We start from the raw sequence: 16,448 nt of genomic DNA, 5'->3' as shown, positions 1-16,448 counted from the left end.
AGTTAAGATTAGGGGTGTGCAATATTGACAAGAAATAATAATCAATAGTCAGTTATGGTCGACCGCTGACTCCTGAAGCTTTTCCTATTCTTTATATTATTCATATTCTGTGGGGTACACAGGCATCTGTCCTACTTGGCTGGATCAAGTGCAGTGAATGTGTGTGGACTCTTAAGGCGTGTTTTGATTGCTGAAAAATGAGTGACGTACTCTTTACTTTATTTTATCTACTTTATTTTGCACATTGTTAAAACAACAATTAAAATATTATCTTAGATGATATACACTACTCACAAAAAGTTAGGGATATTTGGCTTTTAGGTGAAATTTATGGAAAAAATAAAAAGTTCACGCTACAGTGATATTATATCATGAAAGTAGGGCATTTAAGTAGAAGCATACACTGGTGATTTCCTCATCTCAAACAATTTCTTGAAACAAAAGCCAACAACAGTGGTGGATATACCACAACAAAAAATGGCAGTGTCAATAACTTGTCATGTGCCCTTGAGCATCAATTACAGCTTGACAACGACGTCTCATGCTGTTCACAAGTCGATTTATTGTCTGCTGAGGCATGGCATCCCACTCTTCTTGAAGGGCGGCCCTCAGGACATTGAGGTTCTGGGGTACAGAGCTCCGAGCCTCTACACGGCGACTCAGCTGATCCCATAGGTTTTCTATGGGATTCAGGTCTGAGAAAGTGCAGGCCACTGCATTTGAGGTACCCCAGTCTCCAGCAGCCGTTCCCTAATGATACAACCTCGATGAGCTGGAGCATCAAACACCTGATGTGAATTTTGCCGTTAAACTCCTTGTTAGAGAACAGCAACTTGTGCAAAAAGTACTGAAACATTGAACAGTTGGACATGTGCATTCAAAAGTTTACAGAAGGTCACATTAAGTTCACCTGTAAAAGTTATAATGCATTTTAAGTTCATCCTGAAATTTCACCCGAAAGCCGAATATCCCTAACTTTTTGTGAGTAGTGTATATCACATACCAATAGTTAAGATATGCTCTTATAGAGGTGAACCAGCTTGCTGAATCGTATGTTCACTAGTGTTGCAAAATTCCCGGAATTTTCAAAGTTGGAAAATTTCCATGGGAATTTTCGGAAATTAATGGGAATTAGCGGGAATAAACAGGAATTTTGGGGGAATTTATATTCAATGCATTCACCTGGTCATATACATATATACATAATAAACATTTTGGTTTGTTATAAGCAGATATGCATGCAAACATGCTACATTATAATGAATTTCCAGGGAATTTTCGGGAATTTTCCCTAGCTGAGTCAAACTGTCGTGAATATTGGCATAACCAGTGTGCGAAACAAGGGGGAGCAAAGGGGAGCACAGCTCCCCTGGTGGTGACATGAGCTCCCCTGGCTGGAAACATTGTGAAATTTTGGGGGAGCGATGCCTGCTCGGTGCCGGCCAGCACCGCACAGTGTGCGTAGCCACCCGGTCAGGTCTGCCGGAAACAGGAGGATTTTGCGGAAGCAGGAGGACGGCATGATTTATGTTATATCAACGTTCGCGCATGCATGTGCTCCTGCATGAGTGCCTGTACCATACTTGAGCACACCCCCTCCAACCGTGCCAGAGTAACTTTAAGTTGATTTAATTAAACAGTCAAATGTTACTTAGGTGGTCCGTGGATTAATTTTTATCATGTGGACTGAAGTTTGCGTAGCCCATATAAATGCTCGGGAAATCTGTTGTTCAAATGAAATTAACCTGATCCAGGGCGTTTTATGTAAATATCCTACATTAAGATATTAATGGTATCACCCGTGTGCAACAAATTTTCTCTTTATAATAATCCTATGTTTGTTCTGTTGTAGGATATTAATGCAACGACCAGCAGTTCTACAGCGTTAGTAAGAGGTGTAGGCTATTAATTCAGGCATAGGACTGTGTGCAGTACTATTGTTAAGGTGTGCATATGAAGTGGTTCAAACTACCCATTAAAATGCATAGAAATGCAGGAAACTGAATCGTGATGCTGATGTGATGATCATCTGTCTCAGTGGAAGTGCTGTAGCCTAGTGGAGCATAGGCTACTGATTGATGATGATCAAATGTGCTCGAAATTAATTGCATATGTGAATCATGGTGGACAGTTGAATTTGCATTGAATCATGCAACATATTTGTTTCCACCAAAATGCAAAGTTGACTGTTTATATTTAAGTTTTATATTTAAGTTTTATTTCACACACTTGGGTATGGCAATGATGATTTTACAGTATGCTGGCATTGTGGCCTTTGGGTTAGAGGTGAGTCCTAATTCCAGGAGAGTTATTGATTGTTTATTTTTGCCCCATTCATCTTAAGTTAACAACAACAAAAACTAAATTTCTTAATTTCTTAAAAGCTTAGATTTCCATGGAAACTTTTTAAAAACCTCATTCAAATTGATGACAAGAAAAAAAACGAAAATTCCCAAAATTCCCAAGCCGAATTTTCCCGGGAATTTTCGGAAAAATTGAAAAAAAAGTGACAGCAAAAATCTCCTGAAAATTTCCAATATTCCAGAGCGAAAATTCCCACAGGAATTTTCGGAAACTTTCCACCCCTTTGCAACACTAATGTTCACTCAAGGGGCTTAGTCTTGTTATTTTGTTTAAAGAATAACACCGAGACTACCGTTGAAGTGGCTAAAATCTGCTGGTTAAGTAAGTATGTTATTGCAATTGCAATCTATCAGCTATTGGCTGACAGTGGTTACTTTTGACTGACCTAAGATGAACAACATCCCTGACATCCAAAATCAGCCAGTAGCAGAAAACAACCTGAAACAACCTTTTTTGCTGTTCTTTTTTTTTTTTTTTTTTTTTTTTTTGCTTTGATTTAATGAGGGCCTTTGTAAGCTCATTGTTTTTTGGTTTTTGTTTTATGTACATGCTCTCATAAATAGAAGTTATTGTTCTCTTTCAGCCCCAAAGACCCTCTGAGATGCAACTCCCCCATAGCCATGGAAACCAGCGTAGAGACCATGGACCCTCTGGGAGTCAACGCACCCATGCGGCCTGATGGTGAGGTGCACACACAGATCCATACAGCCACTTTGGGGGTGTAACAGTTCATTTGAGGTTGTATTCATTTCTTTCATTCACTATATACAGCCCAAGTATTTTAAGCTATGCATTCATGCTAAACATACATACATTACCTGCCAGATATGGACACAATCTGACCTGAAAACTCCAATGTGATGCTATGTGCTTAACAACAGAAAGTAACCGTTTCTCCAGTATTGAACTTGTGATGTTACTATTTCCATTCTGATGTTACTCCGGCAACTATATTTAATATATATCAATATATCAAAAATAATTTTCTCCCTTACTTTGGACATTGAGCAGGTGGTGCAGCAGTCAGTGTCATTGCACCCAATTTAGCAGAGATTCCTGCTGTGAAAACAAAAATGAAATATATACTGGTCTTGCTTTTGCTGAAAATTACTCTAACCACCCACACTCTTAAAGGGTTTGGCTCAACAGACTATATCCAAAACAAAACAAAGAGGTCAGACAGGCTATAAATCACAGCAGCTACAGTGATGGTGATTTGACTGATGCTGACAAGCAACACTCATGTCAGGTTTCTACAGTTATCAAAATCCCGGAAAAGCCATGGAATTAAAAATTATTTTTCAGGCCTGGAAATGTCTTGGGAAAACAAATAGTTTTGGAAAAGTCATTGGAATTTTTAATGATGACTGTATTTGTCATGGAAATTCGGTATGTGGTAGGGGTGGGAATGTGTACAAAAAATTCTAAACGTGTACACGCGCCTTATAATTGCATGTACACGTAAAATCCGTCATCCTCAACAGTCGTCACAGGCTACATGTTGAGGGCGACCATTTCCGCAATTAAGTTGTTAATTGCTTGGCTTCGTGGCTTGTCACATTTTCTGGATATGAAATCCTTCATGCTAGCTTGCTGTTGTCATCCTCCACTCGCACCTGCACTGATGCCGTGCTCTGTCTCCAGGCTGTTCGGGTGTTTCCACAGCAGGTGGTTTACCATTGAGCCTGTGCTGCTACCCTTAAAGGTTATTCAGCGTGACACAATGTACATTTGACAGTGTTTCCACTTACGTTTCTTTCAAACAAACAGCCAAAACAGTGCTTCTATTTTTGGTGGATGCCTCATGAGTGAACTTAGTGTCAAATGATGAAAAAACAACATTTAAGCGGTTAGTGTCTTTTCTAAACGTTTATGATTGCCTAACCGTGTACACATGTACATTTGTACAAGTCCCACCCCTAGTATGTGGTTATGGAAAGGTCATGGAAAAGTTTTGGAATTTAACTGGCAAGTAAGTGTAATCCCTGCTCATGAACCCTCCTTTTTGTGTTATGATTAAATGCACATTTAAGCAAGTTTCAGTTAGTTATACTCGATGGGAGATTAATTTGCCATTTTTTGTAGTTGTGTAAAATCTTGCAGATGCCTCAGTTATGCTGAATATATCATTTAATCCTCACAATACCCAAATCTGACTCCTGTTGTCTCCCTTTCCTCCATCCTCCCTAGACTGTGATGGCTGGTTGTGCACCAATGTGGTGCCACCTTCCTCCTCCTCCTCCTCCTCTAAGGATTGTGGGAGCTCTGAAGCCCAGGAGGAGCCATGCTGCGAGCAGCGCAGTATCACTGAGACAGTCATCAATGGCTCCATGAAAGAAACCGTCAGCCTGACTGTTGATGCCAAGACAGAGACTGCAGTCTTCAAGAGGTCAGCCAAACACACCAGCATTCACAATGCTACAGACCTCTGTACACTTCAAGACAAAGAGCACTGTCAGCAGATTCAGTCCCAAAGTAGCAGTATTGGCCTTCCGTTTGCTATCAGAGTATCATTGAATGGATTTTACCTCAGAGATGTAGAAAAGACGCTAGAGAGATCTAGAGAGAAGTAAAGTCTATCCACTGTAGCATTTCTACACAGAAAAAATACTCTTTTACCCTATCAGGGAAGTTCACTGCCAAAGAGTGGCATTACCTAGATGACAGTCTAGATGAGGGTCTAAGGACAGAGGATGTTGTATTTTTCTGTAAAGCCCTTTGGGACAAATTTGTAATTTGTGATTCTGGGCTATACAAATAAATAAAATTGAATTGAATTGAAATTGACAGCAGCAATTGTCCAGTCCACTCTTAGCCATAGGTAAACTGAACCTCACACACCACACAGAGGCAGACAGCTGTGCCTGTTGAAGAATTAGGAAGCTCAAAAATTGGTTTTCATTTGGATGATGATAGAACAGCAATTGGTCATCTACTAGTATTTGTTTGGTGATTTTTTTAAAAGGGAAAAAATACTTGTCACCAGGTACACAGAATTGGATTGACGGCAAACATCCATGTTCATGTTCAGGGTTTGGACAAAGAACAAAACCTTGAATGTCCGTAACTGTTGAGTTACAGATTGAGACAACATTTTTCAGGTGAATAGAATTTGATGAAGGTAACCGAAGATAACTTTCCTAGGTGTCATCTCCTTTGCTTTGTCTTTGGCTCCTTCTTAAGTAAAGAAAACAGTACAAGATTTCGCTTTTAAAGTGCATTCAGATCTAATCTAACCTGACAAGATCTGTTGCATTCAATTTGTGTGTTTGGTGTGGTGACCATTAAGAAATTGAGAAATTACAGTTTTTATTGTTTTTTATGGGTTTGAATTGGGCATTTTTCCCTTTCCTTTTTTTTCCATTGAAAATTAAAAATTTTAAAGAAAATGATGGAAGAATACCAGCGGTCAAAATATATGATTTTAATGGGTTTCATGTCCCATTTTTGCAAGTTAACACCTTGAGGGTACATTGATTTGCTACACAGTATATCATAGACTTATCATAGGACATATGGTTATATTTTCAAAATTCATGAAAAAATACATAACTTTGGTAAATTTCATGCCCATAGGTTTTAGATAACCAAGATTAATACAATTATTAAAATAGCAAAGGACAGATTTCATCAGTGTAGTGCCAAGACTGGCATATTTCTAAAACAATAACAATGACAGTGAACTTGACAAATAAACTTTTGAGCATTTTCCATGTCAGGGGATGGTTACCTTTGCTAAAAGTTTCATGTTTTGCCAAACCACATCACTAATATGTAGCCCAGTAGCTTCATTTTCTGATTTGAGTGCAAGTCCTTGATAGATGCATTAGAAGCTATACTGTACCACTATTGTAACTTTAAGAGTATGAGGCCTGATTATTTTAAGACAAACTGTGTCTCAGAGGTCTACCCTGAGTCAACAGAGTATCAAGGCAACTGTCCTGTCTTTTCTGTCCCCGAGTCTGCTGATGCTGCATAGTTCTGTGTGTCCGTCCGTCTCAGTAAATAACAACTGTGTGATTGATTGACTGGTTGACCGACACTTACAACCTGAGCTTCCCCTCCTCTCTCTCTTGCTGTGCATTGTGGGTGTGCTCTTCTTCAGGGTGTTGAAATCTTATCGGTATGTACAGCCAATCAGAGATCAGCCTGCAGCCGTGATGTAGTCTTGTTGTCATGTCAACCACCAACTTTTTTTCCCAGTTTTTTATCTTCTTTGGTCTCAGCTCCTTGTTTGTTTTTTATTTCATTCTCTCCATTCTGCATGTGTTTCTACCAAAGGTGTTGTCAGTTTAGTTTTTTTTTCCCCCAAAATTTAAACTCATCAAGATTTTGAAATTGCTTTTATTATATATTTTCCAGCACTAGCTGCCTCCTCATTGGCTCTGCCCCTTTCCACTAATATTGACTGTTGTGTCATGTAGGTTTTGTTAATTTGTGGTTAAATATCTTAGGTTAAGAATGTGATTCATTAGGAATTTATAAATCAATTTACCGGCGCAATTTAATGGGTGTCTCCTAAAGAAATCATAATGTATACAACATTTACAATAGTGGACTTGGATTACCAGAGCTCAACGGATTTTAAATGAAGTGAAGGCAAAACAGATGGTGTTTCATTTCCTATTCAGCAGCCCGATCTGACTGGAGGACTTTCCTTAGGCAGGGACACCGAGCAAAACCAAAGTCTGTTTCACATATCACAAACCGTCACGTTTGAACACACCTGTGACAGCATAGTTAATGATGTAATATATAACACATCTGTCACAGTTCAAAAATGTATTTAAAACGAATCATTCAGAATTGTCTTTTTCCCCTTGTGACCACACAGTAGGTCATTTCAATGTTTGAAACCTGAGCAAATTCACTTGACGTCTTTCAGAAACATAAGAAAAGTGATTAGAAAATTAGCAGGAAATTATTATTAAATTTACAAGGAAATTAAAAGGTTACTATATATATAGTAACCTTGAATTAAAAGGTTACTATATAACAGTGAATTAAAAGGTTACTATATATATAGTAACCTTTTAAATCACTGTTCAAATATCTGTTCTGGCATTTATTCCTTATATTCCTTATAAGCGCATATCAAATCAGATAATGTGTGATATGCATGTGTAAACAGAATAATTCAAAGAACTTTTGAACCCCTTTCCCCTGTGTGTTAAAAATGGTGTTTTTTGGTATAATATGGTCATATATAGGTGATTTTCAAAACTTTCCACCAATGGGATTCCTTGGGACTTTTTTCCCCTCACTCGGGACAAACTGAGGATACAAAATCAGTTGCGTTTGCTTCTCTTGCAATTTGTCCTAGGTTGACCCCAATATTGGCCTAAAATTACTGGACTATTATGCATGCGGAAGAACTCTCTGTATGCGTGATGAGTTTTAAATAACTGATTTTAATAACCTTTCAATTTTATTTATCAAGACAGAAGATATTTGATCTCACACAGTTCAATTTTCACACAATGATTTTTTTTTCTTTCAGACAAACTGAAGTATTTATTTGACTCCTTTATCTACCCAGTATTAAGACTCCAGTGTCAGTGCTCATTGTTTTAAATGTTGAAACAGGAAAAAGACATTCCTTAAATGCAACCACAGCAGAGATTTTCTATCAAGCATGTGTTCTTGTTCAAAATGTGGCTGCTTGATTAAAAGTTGATAACTTTTTCTCTGGCAATCATGGATTTTTGTGGATGTTTTACTTTGGTCAAGGTCTCGACAAGCGTATTGGTGGTTCTCTGACACAAAGCAAGACTGACGGCTGGCACAATGAATTTTGGTCCAATCGGTGTCCAAATCTGTCTGTAGGCCTGCCTACCATTTCCTGGCACTGCAGCTGTAACGTAGCTAAACATGCAAAACAATGGACTTTCTCCATTTGCTGTACATTTTGATGCTATGCCTGAATCCTGTCTCCTGAGTTACCCAGTCCCCATTTCAGCACCTCCATCCTTTGTTTTACTGATCCACTCCATCATTCCATTCAGCATGCATCACCGTTCACATCCAAGTCTGTGTGTTCTGTGTCTTTGTGTTGGGAAGGGGGCTTAATTTGAGTGCTTGCACACAGTATTAATACATGTACATGTGTATCTGTGTATGTGTGTTGTGTTCCAGTGATGAAGAGAAGTGTGGTTCATCAGAAGAGAAGTACTCAGTAGTGGAGTGTGTGGATCCAGAGAGAACAGGCCTCAACAGCCCAGCATCAGCCTGCTGCCCCAAATCAGGGTCAGGAACAAACCATACCACTTGACTGGAAAACCACGCACTACATAAACATTCCTCAAAAGAAATCCTATTGAATAGCGTTGGCACTGTAAAACATTTTCTCCAGGGATTTCTTAGTGTGTGTTCCCTCTGTTCTTGTGGGACAGATACCTGTTCCAAAAACAAATGGCCCCAAGAATAGAAAAAGCTTCTTTCCAGCCCCAAATATTACAGATTTGGTAATAAATGGGAAGCCAAAATCTTCATTGGGATAACATTTATGTCAATAATTGGTGCAAAGATTTCCTCTAATCCGCGAGATTGACAATTGTTTTAAAGGTTAACATTTCCCATAAGCACATTTACCTCCATACCAAGACCCTCAGTGATTTAAAAGGCAGCGCTTCCTTCACAAGGCTGCACATAACACCCAAGTTAAAAAATAAAAACAGTGTCAGTTCATATCTGGCTTTATCAATCTATAATATCAACAAGAATTCATCCCAGGATAGGTTCAGGAGTCAACCTGGATGTGGGGACAAAAATCACACATCTATTCAAAACAAAACAAAAAAAAAATCTATGACAAAGATTTGTAATTCTCATAATAAATAACTCCAGGGCCAAATGTTGTAAACAACTCTCCAACCGTCCAGTGTTACTTGCTATTGGCCAACTGAAGTAGCCTTCTCAATGGAGTAGCATGAACAAAGTGAAGTCGAAGAAACACATCAGAAGTTTTCATATTGAATATGACATGGCTTCTCACCTTGATGAGGCTAATGTGAGCTAACTGGGTAGTGCACATGACACCACCACTAGTTGCAGTTTCCATGTTATATTTTGGATACAACCATGCACACAAAGCAACACGCACTGACTTCATATTTTCATTTTGATCAACCAGGCACATTGCCACATAACTAATGTTCCACAGCAGAACAATGCAAGTCATGTTTTGTAGGCTTTCCACCGATCTGATCGGCTATATCGGATCGGCCGATATTTTGCATTTTATACAATTTGTGTGATCGGCGGTAATGTCTTAATTCGCCGATCCGATCAATGACGTCATTGTCGTGTTGAAACTTTTTGCAGATGCTCCCATTGCATTGTTTTATCTGTCTCATTTACTCGGAAGAAGTTCCACACCTCCACAGTGTTAGTTTTGAGCCCTGTCACTATGTGATGGACAATAACGTTTTTTGAATCTTTAATCATTCGCTGTCAGATTCAAATAAACATGTCGGTGGTGTGGGACTTCTAGGGCCCTATAATTTCCGCGATCACGGAATCGCGGACAGAATTGCGTAATTAGCCAAATAAAACAGAATCTATTTTAACACGGAATAGTGCGGAATTTGACAAAATTTGAATGAAATTCTGGTTTTGTGTGGAATATGAACGTATGTCTGGGGAAAATTACATGAAGGGAAGCAAATCTGGGTGGCACAACCCCTCCAGTCGTTTCACCTGCACCTGCACCACCAAGAAAAAAACATTACAACAACTGCACCGGCACCGTACGAGTCCAAAAAGCAAAGAAACTTTCCAGCTGCAGCAGCGCACTGACATAGATTGTGTAACAAAGCGAAGAGTTGCCACTCTGCTCTATTTTCACTGACTAACAGCGGCACACTGACTTAGCTTGTTTATTCAGAGAAGCGGTATCATTTCATCTTATTTTTCAATCTGTTATCACAGGCATACTACTGCTCATTCATTGGTAGTTGAATTGTTAGGTCTGTTTGATAAGTAATTTACATTTTTAAAACAAATAATCATTTAACATATTGTTAAATTATTGGAGTCAAGCTTACTGGTAAACATCTACTCCTTCAAGATAATTTATTATGTTCTACAACTCATAAACATACACTAACACTACATACTGAGTGTTTGAGCAACATATCTCCTCTGTACCCAACATCAACCCTCAGGTGAAATAATTACTGATGCATCCTCTTGTCATTTTTGTTAAATCATTAATAACATATCATTTTCACCCTTTATTGCTATAACAACATAATTGTTAGATAAATAAAGTGTTGTTTATTTGTTACCTCAATTAATTTAAGGTATTTTCTATTTCATTTGTGTGCATTTTAGTCATTAACATTAAAAACACACTCTTTTTTGGTAGTAAAGTAAGAGTAAAAGGTAAAACACGGAATTCCCAAATATTAAAACGGGAAAAAAAAAATTTCCAAAAATGAAAACAGAAAAAACGGAATTTGGGAAAAAATAAAACGGAATTTGGGAAAAAATAAAACTGATTTTATAGGGCCCTAGACTTCTTTAAAGTGTCTAAGACAGATAAAACTCAAGCTGTTTGCAATCTGTGCAACACTACAGTACCTCTGTCAGTTTGGGGCATGGCAAAGATTGTTAAAACATTGGCAAAAATGCTTGAGATTACTTTTGTTGATACTCAGTAAACGGTACATAAGTATATACAGTAAATAAACAAGTTATTTAAATAGACATATTCCTCCCTCATGTGATCGGATCAGTGATCGGTTTATTTAAACTCACTGATTGGTGATCGGTGATGGGCCCCAAAAATCCTGATTGTGTAAAGCCTAATGTTTTGCATGGTTGCACATCAAACACATCTTTGCATAAAACAACTACAGTGCACATTACATTCTTGCTGAGTATATTTACATCGGTCTTGTTATAAAATAATACCACATACAATGCAGCTCAAAGTGCTATACACAACAAAAGTAAGTAAAGAGTCAAAATTTGCTGTTATACATTAGTAGAGGTGACATGTAACTAAATTGATTACAATGAGTGCACCATCATGTGCACACTGTCAGAGTTTAGGCTGTTTTATGGTCATGTTTAATAACCAAAATAATGTCAGAAAGATAGAAAAACATCTCACCTGATCTGGCATCTGGTACCTTTCGAAACTTTAAGATCGCAGACACCATTATTGATTGTCTGACATTTTCTTTCGTTGGACTGACCCATAATTCTGCCATTGCTGTTAAAACAGAAACAGCTGTATCAACGTTTTTGATGAAGGGAATAAAAATATTAGTCTCAGCCAACAGTGTTGTTGGCTATAAAGTAATGAATAGGTTTGAAGAGACATGTCACAGAGATGTCAGCTTGTGCCACAGGCTTCTACTGATGCTGTATTTGAGCATAAAATCTTTGGTGCTGTCCAAAATTTTCTGTAAGACACCTCATTTTATAACCACAAACAGCCACCCTACACAAAAATGATCCTATGGCAGCTGATTGAGTTTGTCTTTTCTTAGTGTTTTCCCCTCTCTCCTGTCTCTGTCAGCAGTGACAAGTGTCGGTCCTCTGTGGAGCTTCCCAATGGTCCTTTAGAGGAGATGTCAACCATAGAGGAAGCCAAGTGAGTCCTGATTACCTGGCCTCTTCTTGTACCCTAAGGGGACAACATGTCCAGTTTTGGGTGTACTGTTAAATTATTTCTTGGTGTGAACATGTGACTGACAGACATCTTTTTACCTGGTGTCTCACTGTTTTTAAATGAGGAGCATGATTTAGCTTGACGTTTTCTGACAGAATGCAACCAGTTGATGCCTGTTTTTGCACAGCATCCAAAGTTGAACTCTTATCCCCACGAAATTACGAAATTTCCCCACCGTGTGAAATTTCCCCACCGTGGGACTAATAAAGGAATATCTTATCTTATCTCTTATCTAAGAAACTTTAATCACATTGGTGTCTAATCATCAACAGCTTCATGATTTAAGATCAAAACGATGCTGTGATCTCATAATCCAAGTTATTTTGCTACTCAGAATAAGACCCTGGATAAAGATGTGATTCAGTTCCAGCAATAGGCTAGGTAGCTGTTTGTATCGATTATTCCAACTGCTGGGAAGTAGCTGGTCGTGATGTCATGTGTTGTCATAGTGGCATGGCTTCCATTTACAGTAGTGTCATGTCTTGCCATTTTTCATTCAAGCCAGTCCCCTTGTCTGATGTTTTAAAGTTCACTCTAGTGTTTTGAGCCAAGAAAACCCCCAAATAAAGAAAAATCTATGTCCTGTAACCTGTTGCCCACCAGCCCTGATGCCTACTGGGCTGGAAAAGAGCACAATATAGTGTTTAGGAAATGTCTTTGACACCTTTTCCTGTGCAGTGTCACCTAAGCCAGGTTGAGACACGATACCAAACAAATCTTGAAGTTACTTTATGTGGAATTGTCAAGATTCAGTTGCAGTTGCATGTTGCAGCATACTGGATCTGTCAATCCAGCATGTCTGTGCTAAGTTGGCCAATGTGTATGGTGTTAAAGAAACAGAGACAAATCTCCTCTGTTTACGGCGGGGCAATTTTGTGCATGTACAAGAAGGAAAAAAAGCCAGATGAGTACAGTTGCAGTGTACCACTAGATGGAGGTGCAGTTGACTCAAACATGATTCATTTCATTTTAAAGGTGCTTTAGTGGTTATTTTAATCTGAAACCTAAAATTTCTTTATTCATTGTCATGAATGAGGAAATTGTAAGTTTCAGTTTCTTATGAATGTATTTTTGTGCATTGATTTATTAAAAAAAAAAAAAAAAGTGTCACACGTTATGTTCTGCCCACCTTCTTCTTTTATGTCTGTGTTTAGCTTTTTCATTTGTGTTCATCTGCCCTCCCATTCTAGATTGGACCAGAGTACCGTCTCCTTAGAGTCAACTGTAAACGGGCCGGTGTGAGGGTTGCCTAGCGCCAGCCAAAGGCCAGCCTGTTCCTGCCTTGCAGGGCCTTCCTCCTGGCCAGTCAGCCGAGGCCGCTGCTCAGAGTTGTACCAATCACACAACACCAACAGGACCAGCAATACTCCCATAGGTTCATCACAGACAGGTGTACAGACACAGGATGAACTGAAAAGAAAAGAGAAATGAGAGATGTATTCAAATGGATACAGATTTCTTTTTGCATTTGTTTATATACTATTGTTCTTATGGGGTGATGTGCGACTGCTATCTTGCCACTCAAAAGTTAAATAGTAATGTTGCTATAGTTAAAGAAATGATTGTATGAATAAAATATTTTATAAAAAGAAATGTATACAGAAACGATCAGATGAATAACCGAAGGGAAAGAACTGAATCTAGCTGATTGGCGAATGCTCTTTGTGAGTGTGACCCAAGCGACCACTAAGCTGTTGTTACTGAGAGGGATTTCTTATCCTGTCTGACAAACTGAAATTTAATTTTTGAGCAAAGTCAACAACGGCTACTATGTTTAAAATCTTCACCCACCACTGGTCTGTGTCTCTGAGCAAAGCTTCTCCTGGGAATGGAATTGAAACACATTTTTTAAAAAACAAAAAAAAAACAAAAACAAACAAACAAAAAAAAATACAAAAACTTAAAGGTTTATTTTGCCACAGGTATTATTTGTAAATGTTTTTTCTCTTGTATTCTTCTGCATTGAGCAAGATTTGACAAGCCTTTTTGGTATAGTTTTTAACTTAATTTATTATCAAAGTTAGATTATGGTAATGTTTTGTTCCTTAAGAGCCATACCGACACGTTCTCTCCCCTTCTGGCATGCTGTGTTCATGACAACTACGAAGTTTAACTGCCTCCAGAAGAGAAATGTGTCTTCACCACAGCCTAAACTGGGAAGTTGGAAGTATACTGAGCTTATATGTAACACCCCAGTTCAGCCTCGTCATAATGACACTGTTGGCTGAAATGTTCTTTTCTAATCTGTGTTGAATGCTTCTTTAGACCTCATTTCAACTTGGCAAATCCCACTGCAGGTTCAAGGTACATCTAGATAATGTGCATGTAGGGATTCATGCCACTCATGATACTGATAATCTACTGCAAGCAGAATGGACCAATTCTGTTTATCCAGCTTCATGTAGGGGCTGCGTTTTAGAAAGGTTGGTAGGTGAGGGACTTAACTACCTTTTTTTTTCCCCAAATAAGGTAGGTTTGCAGAATAAAATCCTAATAACATTATCAAGGTGGATGCTGGACCCCACTTTGAAAACCCATGGCCTAGGCTTCTATCAAATAATTAACATATTTTGAAAGCAAGGTTGATCCACACATTTACTTGTAAATTTGTCAGATCATATACATAAAGGGCATCAAACAGTCAGCCTCAGAGCTATTGTGAAAACACAGAACAACCACAGTTCAGTAACAAAACTATGAAAGTGCATTAGGGCCACAAAAAAATAAAATAACAATTGAGTTCTTAGATTAAAGGCTGAATTTTGATTTAATCATAATTCTGCCTTTAATCTCAGTATCCTGACTTTCTCAGAATTTGGAGATTAATCTCAGAATTTCTTTTGTTTATTGTGTGTGTCTATATATTGTGTCTATATAAATATCCTCTTCTGTACTTAACAGCCACTACAACAGATTCTACCCGCCCCCAACCCTCCACCCCTCCCCCCAATAATGCAGAGTGAAAAAAAAGCTCATCTGGAGCAGCTGACCCTTTGCTAAGATGTGGCATTGAGCCCTGCCTAGACAGTATACATATATCTGCATTGGGATTTCCATGCCAGGTGGACATGGGTCTTAATCCAGTCTGAAACCCCAGGCCAGTTTGTTGTATATAATGGTCTCCTGTGATTTGGAGCTTCGAGCTAGCACTACTTCTCAGCTAGTCTCTATCTAGAGCCAAACAGGGCAGTTCCAAACAACTAAGTTCTCCAACATTACTTGCTGCTTGACGCCTGGCACTGCTGAAGCAGCTGTCCTCTGCTTGTCCACCTAATGTCCCAGCTCGCATCAGCAAGATTGGGTCCAGTTCAGTAATGGCTGCATGCTTGGTGGGGGCAATGAGCTGTTTCTCTGGAGGGTTGTAGCCCAAAGGCTCTGTACTCTGCTGTCCTGTATCACTCAAGCTGAACTTCTAAATATGTGACAGGAGTGTGTGGGGGTGATGGTCATTATTGGCATTGCTTCAGGTTTTTTTTTTTTTTTTTTTTTTTTTCCATCTTTTTTGTAATAAAAAGTTCATCTGTACCAGCAATGGAAAGGGGATATACTATTTATATTAGTACTTAATACCCCACATCTTTTTTTTTTCTGCTCTCGGATTATTAAATTTCACCTTGTTAATTATTTAACTTTCTGAAGCCAAGTGGGATTTTTGTGCTTGTTTAGAGAGCTTTTCACAAACTGGTGTCACACCCAGAGACTGTCCACTGAATATTTACAGAATGGGATTTTAAAGGTTTGTCTTTCATTTTCTTTGCATGCTTATCCTGTTGGCTCTGGAGCCTATCAGTATGCCCTGGGTGAAAGCTAGGGGGACATGTTGAACAGCTCTCAAAACCATCATTGACAGACACCTACATTCATATCTGGGTGAAATTCAGTCTACCTGAAAACCAGCACTTACGGAAAGGTTTTGTTTGTTTGTTTGTTTTCTTTTTTTTATAACGTGCTTCCACCAAGTTAGGGAATTTGCCAGTGGCCATAGATGATGAACAGTGAAGTCCTGAATGCATCCCAAAAGTTAGTAAAATGTCCTAATACTATCCCCAAGCAACAGAATAGGCCCAAACTAAATTGGGGCTATTCTTAATTTAAATTTAAATTAAGAGTAAATAGTTTTTGTTATGCTAATAGATTATAGAAATTGTGCTGAAATGCAAAGATAAACAACAATGGCTTAAAGGCATAGTTCATCCATTTTGAAAAATGCGATATTATTTCACCCGTACAGCAGTTAAAGGGATATTATTGATATTCTTTTCACTCCTGTCGGCAGCAATCGTGGAGTGTTGCAACTGACAACACAACCCCAGCGCCAGCTCTCTCTGTCTCCATCTGCTGGTGATTATGCATGCTACTGACACTTTTTCAAGTTGAAAGAGACTGTTAAATTTACAATGGA

The 16,448-nt window shown here is 38.5% G+C and overlaps 1 protein-coding gene across 3 annotated transcripts in view; it reads left to right on the top strand.

Moving 5' to 3' along the window:
• Positions 1 to 15,675, top strand: part of ppp6r3 (protein phosphatase 6, regulatory subunit 3) — a 56,115-nt gene extending 40,440 nt beyond the window's left edge. For 2 of the 3 annotated variants that reach the window (XM_030053010.1, XM_030053008.1), the window contains exons 21-25: positions 2,948 to 3,045; positions 4,555 to 4,753; positions 8,500 to 8,610; positions 11,894 to 11,968; positions 13,237 to 15,675. In XM_030053010.1, the coding sequence (XP_029908870.1) occupies positions 2,948 to 3,045; positions 4,555 to 4,753; positions 8,500 to 8,610; positions 11,894 to 11,968; positions 13,237 to 13,288 (535 nt within the window). In that variant the 3' untranslated portion in view covers positions 13,289 to 15,675. The remainder of the gene's footprint in view (positions 1 to 2,947; positions 3,046 to 4,554; positions 4,754 to 8,499; positions 8,611 to 11,893; positions 11,969 to 13,236) is intronic. The other variant, XM_030053009.1, reaches the window with a different exon arrangement.
• Positions 15,676 to 16,448: the final 773 nt, after the last annotated feature.

Source organism: Myripristis murdjan, chromosome 6 (genome assembly GCF_902150065.1).
Source record: "Myripristis murdjan chromosome 6, fMyrMur1.1, whole genome shotgun sequence".
NCBI classification, from domain to species: domain Eukaryota; kingdom Metazoa; phylum Chordata; class Actinopteri; order Holocentriformes; family Holocentridae; genus Myripristis; species Myripristis murdjan.
Note: the sequence above shows the minus strand (reverse complement) of the source record. Positions and strands in the feature narration are given on the sequence as shown.